This window comes from Epinephelus fuscoguttatus, linkage group LG2 (genome assembly GCF_011397635.1).
Source record: "Epinephelus fuscoguttatus linkage group LG2, E.fuscoguttatus.final_Chr_v1".
NCBI lineage: Eukaryota > Metazoa > Chordata > Actinopteri > Perciformes > Serranidae > Epinephelus > Epinephelus fuscoguttatus.
In genome coordinates, this window is record NC_064753.1 from 15046591 (window position 1) to 15059586 (window position 12996).

Here is a 12996-nt window from a genome sequence, read left to right on the forward strand (position 1 = left end):
GGGAAGCTCACACCATTAATGACTGCATCCAAGCCCCCGTTTGTGCCTCTGCTGCCTGTCAGGGAAACTAAAGAGAGTTCCCCAAGCTGCACCACGGCCCTGCAGCACAAATTACTCCGAGACTTAAAGTTGTTTTATTGTTATTTCTGCTCTTCTCTCACATGGTTGTCAAGGTGTGATGTGTGAAAATAATTGTCAGTGATGATGTGATAAATAAAGGAGGGAATAAAAGCACACACACGCACACACACAATGTTTCTTTTGGAAAACTGATGTATTTGATTATTAGAGTAAAGAATTACAGTATCTTAGTTGTTAGTAGGTATTAAAGTGTAGAGAAACTGGACCCATAAAGATCTTCCAACTTTCCAAGAAAGTGCATGTAACAGTCCGAAGGTTGTCAAACCCAATATATATTTATATTTATAAAAACACTATCATTTTGTCCCCTGGCCGTGATGGACTTCTCTTGTGTGAGCTCTATGTACATTTTTTTATTACGAGGGAGTTTGTATGTCCACGTCCGAACGTATTTACAGAAGCTTCAACACATAACTTTGCACTTGATGTCAGTGAGGATGCTGGGACATAGCAGCAATGTGGAAATCCAGCTGAGAAACTGAAGGAGAATCCTGCTCATTTGATTGGCTGTCTCAGTTCCAAAAGCCAGGAAATAGGCCAGACCGAATGTTCCCTTCTGTCTTGCTTTCAACAACAGCAAAATACAAGCAACGAACAAAAGAGATTGAGGAAAAAAAATATGGAAGTAAACAAAAAAAAGGTAGAAAGTACAATACACAGAAACGGTAACAACTAAACAAGTTAACACTAAAGAAACTCTTGAAATGTAGCAAACTTCAATGTTTTAAATAAAATAAAGGTAAATAGCAAATGGAAAGAAAGGAACTATCACATCCTTTAGTCCCTTGCCTGAATTTCATTGTTTTGCTTTGATGAGGGGAGGGGGGGCATGAACACACAGATGTTAGACCATCTACAGAAGATCAGTGTACATTATTTACAGCAAGTCTGTTTGCTTATTACAGGGCTAATGCATCACATGAACATCGACAGTTCGGTTATAGCTACTACAGACAGAAAATAACTTAATGCCAAGGTAAGGTTATCTACCCAGATATTCTAAGTTTCAAAAGCACATTTTAAGCACCCATACATACCCATTCTGGCTTTAAAACAAAAAAACCTAACTGTTAATGCTTCCACTTGGTTTCAAGCAAGGTTATAATCACTAATAAATAAGCTCCTTAAAACTATAACATGTACATTGTACAAAAAAAGCAACTTGTCTTCACACTCATGTTCGTAAAGATTCAATGGCGAGCAAAGCAGTTCAGTTGATTTTGTCCCTGTCTTGTTCTCTTTCATTCTCTTCTTCTGTGTGTCTACATATGTGTACAGTATGCCTTCAGGCATCTTCATGTGTCTGTATCAAACATACACTCTAACTGGTTACAATTTCTTTATTGTCCTCCATGAAGCGTGTGAACCGAAAGTGGGCTCCGTTCTCTGTGTTGGCCATTTTCTCCAAACCAGCAAGAGCAGCGTTGGGCTCTGTGCTGTGGAGCTTGTCTAGGCTGCCGGTCAGGCCACCGATGGGAGAGCTACCCCCGTTTCCCACACCACCTGACATGGGTGGGATGCCTCCATTCTGGATGACAGAGATTTCATTTGTCTTCATTGCCAGGCCGTTTGAGAAGGCTGCAGCGTACTGGTTCCAGAAACTGGCTGGGTCCCCGTTGCTTGCCCTCGATGCCATGTCCTTCTGGAAGATCTCAGGAAACTTGACAGGGTTGGTACCCAGGAAGGCCATTGGCCCATCAACGGAGAGTCTGCGGCCACGTCTGGCAGGAGCACTATTCCACATGTGCGTGCCCATGTGGACCTACGCAGAGAGAGAGGGAGGAGAGAGAAGGGGAATAAAAGAGAGGGAGGAGAGAGACAGAGCAATGAAAGGGATGAAAATTAGTGATGTTTACAAACTTGGCCACAAGAGCTGCACATGAGATGATGCAATGGAAAAAATAATAATAATGCTCGACTCCGAATTAAAATAGCTTCACACCCTGGGTGCAGCAGACCAGTTAGTTGCTTATGCTGTGAGAGGTACCAGCATGGTGTAAACATCTTATTTTGGCAAGACTGATACATGCTGTTTAATCTAAACCTTAATTTGCTCATCTCACAGGGGGACCTCAGGGTTGCGGGTAGAATTGCACTGTCCAGTTTCATTGCTGTGGCCAGGATTGCATGTGACATTTCACCTCTGCCAATACCCTTCCCGTGACTAAGAGAATACATTTTTCCCTTTTTTTCCCTCTGCTTCATAATCCTTGAAAGATACATTAACATTATTGTGTTTTAATGTATTTCATATACAAGCTACTGCAAAAATTTCAGAGTCTTTTGTGTGTACTTCAGTGCAGCAACTGTAACTATGAATGCAGATATGTCTGTACGAGACAAGTTTCAACCCCAAAAAATTTTAATAACTACATGCATTCCAAATTCCTCTCCAGGGATTAGGGATTGACGCACTTAAAAATAATCATCCCAAGTTTCACATAATTACATTCACATAATTCTCCCAAGTTTCTGGAGATCATTGAGCAGGATCCCTTTTTTAATGATTTAGGCCTGTGACAGTGTTCACAGAATCCATTGTGGAAAACTACAGACTGACCTCGCGCACAATGATTGCCTGTGACAATTAATTCTGTGCACTGAATCATTCTTAGCTGATTACAATCTGGAATTCCTACCCAATAATCATATTAGTTGTGTGATTCAGCCTTTCCACCAAGGAGAGCTGTTCCTTTCATTAATTATACAACATTACCACCTCTTGATGCCCACGCCACTGACACGCCGTATAAAACTAAATAGCAGCTCTGGGACTCATTTTTCACAAACATTCTCACGCAAAAACATTTAGGAGAGCAACAGTTTTCTGGATGTTTCGACATTTACCTTGAGGTTTCCTTTGGTGGTGAAAGCCCGACCACAGATAGTGCAAGCAAAGGGTTTCTCCCCTGTGTGGGTTCTCTCGTGGATCTGTAGGGCACTGGAGGAGGAGAAACATTTCCCACAGGCGTTGCAGAAGTGTTGCTTGGGTGTCCTGCGTGGTGGTGCAGCAGAAAGCACTGGGGAAGTGGAGGCAGATGATGTGACCAAGCCAGAGGGCATTTCCTTGTTCTCTGGGTGGAGACCATGAAGGAAGCCGTTGACCTCTGGTTTGTTAAGAGAGCCTACAGAGAGGAGGGATGGGGTTGGGCTGGAGGACAGGCTGGTGTTTGACGGCTCAAAGAGCTGTGAGGGCAGGTCTCTCATTTGATGGGTTAGCATGTGCTGCTTGAGGTTGCCCTTGGTGGAGAAACCCCTGTTACAGGCCGTGCAAATAAATGGTCGTTCTTTGGTATGGCTTCGATAGTGAATGTCCAAGGCACTCTGACAAGCGAAGGTCTTCCCACAGATGTCACAGGATGTGTTCTTGATGATGCTACGCTCACGGAAGGGGAATAACATGCCCAAGGTGTCTTTTGAGGGATTGACAGATGTCAGGTCCAGGGCTCCAATGTTGGAAGGGTGAGAGTGCAGGAGGCTTGCAGTGGTGTGCTCCAAGGAAAAGGCCCTCTGGTGCCTTTCTTCGAGGCTGGGGGATTTGCGTGGTTGTGGCTGCATGCTGGTGGGCGATGGCGCCTGCATGGAGGAGGTAGATTCTGACACAGCTGGACTCCCGGCGCTTTGGCTTTCAACATCCCCTCCAAGAGATGAGGAGTCATTGGTGAGGCAATCCCCCTCAACTAAGCCATTTGCCATAGCCTTCATTTGGCTGATGTGTAGCTCCTCGGTTTCATTATTGGCGTTCTCTCGGCCATTTTTCTCTTGCCCTTCCTGGCTAGCTGTTTCAAGGGGAGCTGGGGAGTTACATAAACTGTCATGGGAGGCATCAGCTGACCTGGGTGTGTCTGGCACACTGCTATCCGGGCCCTCCTCCATTCCTTCAATGTCATCAGAGAAGTTGTCAAGATCATCAATGTTTCTCTCATCAAACGAGCCAGTGTCAGAGACCATGGACTCTGGGTAACTCTCTGGCAGAGGGGTGTTGGGGATGTGTCCACCCATGTGCATGCGAATATGTTGCTGTAGAACCACAGCATTAGTGAACTTCTTCTGACAAATAGGGCAGGAGTGTTGGACTCTAAGAGGAGGCATGGCCCTATGGACGCTGTAGTGGGTCTTAAGATTTCCCTTGGTGGTAAAGGCCCTGCCACAGATTTTACACTTAAAGGGCCTTTCCCCAGTGTGGGTGCGATAGTGCATTTTCAGAGCACTCTGGCAGCTCAGCACCCGGTGGCAGATGACACACTCATTTGGATCTGTCACCTTCCTGTCAATGTTCTCCACAAGCTGCTGTAGCTTGGAGGTCTCTGACCCCTGGAGAGGATCCAGGATGCCTCCAAAGGGGAACTTAGCCTTGAACTGATCGGACATAAGAGGCATGAGAGGATTGGTCATCATGGGCGGGCTGTTAGATGTTGTGTAGTCAGCAGTGCTCTCTGAGGCAGAGCTCACATTTGTCATTAAGCCTGAGGATTGGCTGCCTTCTTCAGTTCTCCCATTTGAGGTAGGCAGAGTTGCACCTTCACCCTCTTCAGACACTCCATCGTTACTTTTAGCTGAAGGCTCAGCAGCGCCTGAGACACTCTTTGCAGTGACAGAAGGGCTGGTTATGGCTATTGAATGATCTTCTTTTTTAATGAAATGTGGCAGGCTCGGCATGGTCGGTGGTAGCAACATGCCGACAGAGGAAGTCAGCGTGGGCAAAACTGGTTTGCTGTCCAGCCAGCTGGTGACAGGTTTCTCAGGGGGCATAGACATGCCGTATGGAATGCCGGTGCTTGTTGGTATGTTGTCTAAATGCTCAGGAACAGGGTAGGGGTTCATCTGGATGTGTGGGTATTTTTCTTTATGACGCTGGAAATGCACCTTCAGGTTACCCCGGGTGGAGAAGCGGTTGCCACAGATATTACACTTGTATGGCCTCTCGCCAGTGTGAGAGCGCAGGTGGATTTGCAAGGCACTGTCACTCCCAAACACCTTGCCACAAAACCTGCACTTGTGCTTGAAGAAAGCCTCGTCAGAGCTGCTCTTGTGTTCAAATGAAGTGACATTTGGCGGCTTGCCTTTCCTCTGCTGGGCCAAAGCTGCTAAAGAGTTGAGGTCCTCTACGGTGGTGCCAGCACTGGGCAGAGAGCTGGAGAACATGGGGTTTCCAGGTGGGGGCTGAGGTAGAAGGGGATTCACTGCAGAGCTTAACAAGCTACCCATTCCAAATGCTGGCGTGGATGACTTAGTTAGTGAGGAGTTGCTGAGCTGAGAGTGGAGGCTACTCATATGACTCGGCCTCTTGTCAGAGGACTGGGTACTGACTGTTGATGGCCCCAGTGTGCTAATGCTCTGAGATGTCTCACTGCTGCTTGGGTTGGACTGAGGTAGCTGTGCCGCTGCAGCCAGCTGCTTTAGGCTGCTAATACTGGCTGACTGACTAGCCAGGTTCTGCGCTAGGCCTGCGGCTGCAGCCAGCTGTTGGGAGAGATGTGAGCTGAGTGTGGTCAGTGGGCTGGCAGCAGGCCCCATTGTGCCTGGAGCAGAAGTTGGGGGCACCTGCAGTTCTGGGGACTGGGATGCCAGTAGCAGTATCTGATGGCGAATCTGCTCGATGAGCTGCAGCTGGTGGATCTGTTGCTGTTGTAGGGCTAGAAGCTGCTCCATAAGGGCTGGCACTGCCACCCTGGGCCCCCCAGTGTTACGGGCCTCTTGGGAGAATTGGGCCACAGCCACTTTGGTGCTCTGCAGATTTTCTATTATGACGTTGCTGTTGATCATGGAGAAGTTTCCCAATTCAGTCAGGTTTCTGAGCTGAGGTAGAGGGGCAGAGATAGCTGACGTACCTACTGCAGGGCCAGAGGTGCCCCTGCCACCATGGCTGCTGACTGTGTTGATGGGGCTCCCGCTCTCTGTGTGACTGCCCTCCTCTTCATGACCACTGCTCATTCCGGAAACATCCACATCCATGGATTCGTCTTTTTCAAGAGTGTTAGGCTCCAAAAGGTCACTGCACTCTGTTTGATCAGTGTTATTAGCTGTGTCATTCATCTGGTCATCGGGATTATGGGGAGGAGAGCCTGGCGAGAAAGTTCCGGTGGGAGAGGCGGGGTTTTCATTCACTATCAGAACTAACTGATTCTTAGTGCAATTCTTCTGGTGTTCCTCAAGATCTGATAGTTCAAAGAACTCAGCACAACATCTGCTACAGACGTGGGCGTCTGACTCCTTGCAGGGGGGGTCCTCTGAGCAAAGTTCTGTGTCCCCTAAAAAAGAGGAAACAGAGGATTAGTGATTAGAAATGTTTTGCAGCTGAAGAAGCAGCTTTATCTCCTCAAATTCCATTGTTGTTAATCTTAAGTTAATCAGTTTTACACTTATCCCCTTGATGTGTTCACAAAAACAACGATCGAAAGGCAACAATAAGCCAACAGAAATGAGAAAAGGCCTTATTCAATGCAGTGGCCTCTGAAACACGATACAAGGGGATACAAAATCAATGAGAACTACTCAAATATTGCTTAAAAGTGATCTTTGAAGATGTACATCTGGGTTTCATCAGCCAAACCAAAGGTAATCATTTTCTCCAGATAATCCATCAAAATATAGAATAGAGTGAAGTGAGGACATTGGGTCTTAATGAAATTTCATAGAAAGGCATTGATTTCCTATATTCCATGCCCTTCAAAGTCTACTTGTCCACTCGGCGCAAATCGAGCATTTGAAGGACTTATTAGACTTTCAATTTGCTGTCAACTTTGCTCATTTTCAGCGAACTATGGGCATCTTAGACAGGTTATCTATGTCACTAAACTAATTTGTATCCAGTCAGGCAGCAGTCACAGTGAGACATGAACAACAGAGCCTGTGGCGTCTGGGTTGTTACGTGCACACACTTAACACAAAAAGCAAAACAACAGAGGAGAAAAAAAGAGTATAAAGTAAATAGCGACTTATTCAATACATAATATAGGCCGTGGTGAAATGTTCGCCGTTTAATTAAACGAATACAAAATACACTGAATTTTTGGAACGTTTGTTCCATGATTATGAATAAACTCTGAACCCAGAACATTTGCAATCATAGAAAAGGCAGTCATTATTACATTCTTTTGGGGTAAAAAAGCAATGGAAAAATCTATTTGTTTAAATAAATGACTTGGTCAAAACTTTGGTGAAGGGCGGTACATCAGAATGCATGCATGAAAAACTTGCCAAAACTGAGAAACTGGATACACCAGTTCACAGAACATGCAATACGGACATAGAAACTTATGTTGTCACTGAGATGAAAATTCACAAGTAATGGCCGCCCTTCAAATGCGCACAGAAACGTGTTTTTGAATTTTCCATTTTGATAAACAGGACGAGTCAGAGAGTGAAAAGGCAAGACGACACCCTGCCCCCAGAGCCACTGCTGTGCTCCAGACTTTCCTGATTCTTTTCCCTCTTTGTCACTCTAAAATCTCGCTGTTTAACATACAAGTTGATTTACAAATTGCATTTCTCTATGAATCCCTTTCATTGTGGCTCTGGCCCCTCAACACTTTCATCAGGGCCAAGAATTCATTTGCAAATGAAACCCAGAGAAGTGCAGCCCTGCCCCACAGAGAGACAGGATGCCTTCCCATTGTTCGCGCAGCATGGGAGCGGCGGGGATCGTCGGCACAGCCTGGCCCTGCTCATCTCAGTCGACTCAAAGCAGATCCTGTTTAATTCAGGGATTATCTCCCTCAATGTTTCTCTGCTCAGAGACATCAGATAACGCAAAGTTGCCATGACAGTAAACCCTGGCCCTCACACCACCAAACCATGCAAACAGGGAAGACTCAACTTTAATGATAACTTTTCATGTTAAATCCCCCCTTCCACCCACCCGTCTACCTACACCCCAAGCACTCATTTTGAAAAAAAAGTGTTTGATTCATAGTGTGAGAAGTGTGAGGATTAAATAAACACCTTTTCTGTTTTCTCAGAGCTAACTGTACACAATTAAGTGTGAAGAAAATCCAATTGTTTGTCAGAAGTTTGTTGTCGTTTTAACAACAACCTTCTGAAAGATGCAGAATTAAAAAATAGGTAAAATATGTGGAGCTTGCTAAAGTCTGGTCTAAAGTCTAAAAAAAATAAACAATGCATACACTATTTGAGACACGATGGCGTTTATCACATAGAAATAAATTAAACATTTCATTCATACACACACTTTAGAAAAGGGCCCAAGTATGTTTCATAGATTAAAATATTTTTTAAAATAAAGACGTTATCTTTTTATGTGGTGCGTTTCAAAAATCCTATGAATCAAAAGATTCTCAATAATACAAATTTTAAAATGCAAATGCAACAAATTACAATAATAAACCATCACTAGGATATTTAATTAAGGAGAAATTAAAGAGATGGTATTTATGCACAACATCATTTGTGCGTTTCTGTTTTTCCAACTAACGAACTGGTGCAAAGCATCTTCATCAAAATTGTGCAATGCAGCAGTGGACAGTTTCTTCTTCACCAACTCTGTCTCAACTCTGACTCTATCTCAATGTGGAATATGAGAAAAAAACAACACTGCACCTACAGCTGCAAAACTCAAGAATCATATTTTTATCAATGCGAACGCTTACATGCCTACAGACATGTGCAATATCATGATTTACTTTACTTGACGCCAAAAAAAAAGCATCAAAACTAAATCAATGCATGAGTACAAATCCACTGTCCACATAAGATGAGTATAGCAAACAACACAGATGCTAGCATTAGGCTTAATTCCCCAAATAGAAAGGATTACCTTCCAATTAAAATTAAGATAAAGTCAAGCTGGTGTAAAGATGGAGTCTGTAAAACTTCCACAGAATCTCTATCAAAAGCACAATGTAAGCAGTGCACAGGGCTAAAGGGCGTCAGAAGAGACAAAGAGCAGAGGACAGAGCCTCAAAGAGACTGACTAAAGTCTGAATATGAGAGACAAGAAAGCGAGGATTAGTCGAAAAAGTTGACGGAGAGCTTTGAGAGATCCTACATTATTTTTTCGCGGGGGGCCTCTGTGAGCCTCTTGACACTTGTAACTTCAGGAGGGTTTCTGCTCTCATCGTCTCCAGCCCTCAGGACTCATCTCACTGAACACTAGATGGGGTTCCACTAAAGCTGCCGTGGTCCAGGACAAGACTCAAATCTAAGAAGCTCTGCCCCGGTGACATGCTTAAAGCTCAAGGGGAGGGAAAAAGGCAAAGCAAGTCCTTCAGGCTACACCTAGACTCAAACCACATAAACACTGGCAAAATGACAAGCGACTGCTCTCTGTTTGCAGGGAACAACAGTGCAAATTGGGCTGCCCTGCCAATCTCCCCTCTAGGGGGGCAGCTCTGATAGGGCAAAGGGGGATGGCCACAACATTGATAAGGCCTCACGCTCACACACTTAAATGAAAAGCCGAGGCCTTGCTTGGCCGCCTGCAGCTCCGACCAGCGGGGTCAATGGCGAGGTAGAGGGGAACACACTGGGCCCTGAACTCACATCACCTCCACACAGAGGGACACTGGCAAAGGTTAAAACAGCTCAACATCCCACCCTCTGTGGCTCTCGCGCCGACCTCCCAGTAACCACGGCCCTCAGCATCCACTGATATTCAGCCACAAATACAAAGACTTTCTGTTCTCACTTCCGACTTCCACAACTCTCCACAAGACACACAGCACGTTTGCTACGAGCACTCGGCTAAACAGACACAAACCTAAAGACAACACATCCATACCTTCATAATAAAACACACAAGGCACTTGCACTCATTTGTGCGATAGCACTGCAAAGACTCAAGAAATTTCTGGTTCTGCAGTCTAGGTTTGTGACAAAACGTAACTCTTCACTAAGTTTATTAGATTTAAAGGAAAATGCAGAAAAAACAACCCTCGGGAATTAAATAGGGTTTTGCATTAATCATTAACTTCCTAAAAATCACGTGAAATGTGCTGCAAATACCTCTTTGCACACATGACTCTCTCCTGAAAGAAGCAAGTGTTTATTTCAAATTACCTGCACATGCTTTTCAGGCAGTACTAAAAACAATGTGGCTCTGAGATTATTTACATAGCATATATTCAATTTACAGGCCTTATCCAACAGGTCCAGCCAATGGCTAAAATTATCTGGCATTTTATCTGCATGTTTTATTTATGGCATGTCTGCTTTTGTGCAAAATAAAATAATAAAAATATGAACGTTGAGCAGTGAAATTATATCACACTGCATGACAGGCTAAAAAAGCTGCTTAATAATTAAATTAATAAATTAAAAAAATAAAATAAAGAAAAATAAATATCTAGTATTTTGGGTTAATGAGTCATTTGATAGGAAAGTCAGAAAGTCGGTCAACAAAAATACACGTTACAACGCAACGTCCTGTTACGAAATTCAGCTGTTATTAACCTTTATCCTGTAATCTTATCACGCCGTAGTTTGGGTGAAGTTTTTCCTTTAGTTTTATTTTGTCTTCTCGATTAAAATCTGACTATTTACAATTATTTACAACTTGACTGGACATTGCTGGCCTCTGACACTCTGAATGGCACTTTGTGCAAACTGATTTCACATATTATGGCACAACAGCTCCGTTAAAAGAGAGAATTTCACTCTGTGAGCAAAGAATTATCACAGTTTTATTTTTCACAGCAGGCCAGAGATAATATTCAGCTGCTCTGAAGGTGTAAATGTCAAAAAAAAATTTTTTATCAATGTTGATTTTTGTTGAGGAAACTATAAATTCTTTTCTAATAAAATACAAAATGTGTGTATATGTGTCAGAGTGAGTAAGACTTTACTCCTCTGTGCTGCTATTTGAACAAAAAGTGTGGAGACGATGAGTAAACCGGGGAGATATTTCCAGGATGTGTGTTTCTCTGCGCTCCTCACAGCACTTTGTCCTCCTTTCATCTAACTTTTAGCAATAATGCCCGCTATTGTACAAACAGGCAATGACTTACTGACACTGATTTTCATAAAAAAAAAGGGGGAAAACATGCCCCGACTTTACAGCGCAGGGCTTAAACACGCGGATGGGGAGATTTGTGTGTCCGGGACCCAGGAAAAAGTTGGAGTCCCGGGCAGAAGCGACAGGGTGGTCCATGTCGAGACACCGAAACTGATCGCTGAGCGCAGGGAAGCTTCGGAGAGGAGCGAAACTAAAGCCGGCTTCTCTTTACAGGAGAGTTTCAAGTGTGGTTTTAAAAACACGATTCAAAGCTGAAGCGGAGAGTGAAAAGTTTTGGAAGTTTGAGCATTCACACGCAGCGCAAAGCTAAAGAGAAACGTGCTTTCCTTGTTATCTTTAACTCCTATCTTGTTTAGTTCAATTTCTATAAAACCGATAATAGATTCTTAATGTGGAAAAAAATACAAAAGTTGTTTTCAATTCCTCCTTGGAGTGGAATAAAGTGAATTTAAGGAAACTCTGAGCATTAGGTTTTCTGGAAATAAAGTGTTTCAGACTTTCATCACCAAGACGATGGAATTTGCAAAGAAACAAACAAAAAGCAATAGTATAAAGTCCAATCCAAAGTATTAACTTTAACCCACAGATGTGGCCACACACACGATAAAACAGCCCCCAAAAAGTGAGGTATTGAGTGTGCTTGGGTAAAAAGCAGCGATAGGTTACGTGGACTCACCATTGTGCTCCGATAAAGGCAGATGAGGGTCGGATTGGAAGTGTTGCGGCTTCGCTTGTTTCCTCCGCGACATGCTGGCTGGCACATCAGCAGGCAAAGAATAAAAAAATGACTACAAAACCCTTCTCAAAAATTACGTAAATCGAGCCCATCCACCGCGCATGTGCCCCGTTATGATTATCAATAATGCTCTGCGATTAATCATACGGGGGGCTTCTTTGAAAGGCGATTGGCACCTCGCCAGCCCCCCTCCTATTCAAATGAAGTCTCTTTAATCAATTAGCTCCTGATTTGCTGGGGACTCTTGTCTCTCTCTCAGCTCCCACCCAATGAGTTGATCCGTATGGGGAAGAAAGGCTGGGTTTTCCAAACTCCCTTTAGATACGGTTTAACCCCTTCTGTTAGTCAAGTCAAAGCTTATCTTGACTACTACAGGGGAATGTCAGCGTCTCGAGTCAATGCCTGCGACTGTATCTTTCAATCTTTCACATTGATCAAGCAGCGATCACAGTTTTTCCTTGTCTTTTCTCCCCCTCCTGTAGATGTGGACCGACTGGACGCCCGCAACTCAAAGCTCCGCGATCAGCGACCAACTTTCTTCTCTCCACAACTCGGTAGTCCGTCCTCCGCTCTTGCATTTAAGATCGTTGTAATTCAGCTCTTGTTGTGTTGTACACCGACACCTACTCTCTGAAGAGTTTCAATCGAGGCTCCCGGTGCGCTGAAACGCTGTGCCGCGCGAGCATGTTCCGTGCGTAAATGGCACCGGTGCGCGTTCCCAAAAAGTCCACAGTGTGTTCCGACGTCCCAATCAATTTCATTTGATTATTATTAGTCGAAAAGGGGGGTTACTTACTAACACGTTTTCATCACACACCGCATTCCGCGAATAAACAAACTTTGAGGGCCCGTGCAGCGCTGGGACAAATGCGGAGCCCGGCCCATCGCGGATCTGATTGGTCACCGGGCTATTCAGTCACGCTGCCATTCACCTCCACCTCCTCCCCTCCCTCCTTCTCTCCCTCTCTTTCTCTCTGATTGCGCACAGCGGATCCAAACGCTTTGTGCGCACCGGGATGATCAGTGGGAAAGACAGCGGAGACAAGTCTGTTCATCTGAATAGGGATAAATAAAGCTTTTAATTTCTTCCCCAAACATTTAGTATTTTTTTTTTTTTTAGCGAAAGCCTGCATCACACCCAACTCAC

The 12996-nt window shown here is 44.3% G+C and overlaps 1 protein-coding gene across 2 annotated transcripts; it reads right to left on the reverse strand.

The window, feature by feature from the left end:
• Positions 1-275: 275 nt before the first annotated feature.
• Positions 276-12683, reverse strand: sall1a (spalt-like transcription factor 1a). Of its 2 annotated transcripts, none has more exons than XM_049601098.1 (3): positions 11790-12683; positions 2989-6392; positions 276-1903 (listed from the first exon to the last, which is right to left on the reverse strand). In XM_049601098.1, exons 1-3 carry the CDS (start codon positions 11860-11862, stop codon positions 1463-1465), a joined length of 3918 nt encoding a protein of 1305 aa, XP_049457055.1. In that variant the 5' UTR covers positions 11863-12683; the 3' UTR covers positions 276-1462. The 2 variants fall into 2 exon arrangements, with proteins under 2 accessions (XP_049457055.1, XP_049457061.1); XM_049601104.1 differs by lacking the exon at positions 11790-12683 and adding an exon at positions 9149-9305.
• Positions 12684-12996: the final 313 nt, after the last annotated feature.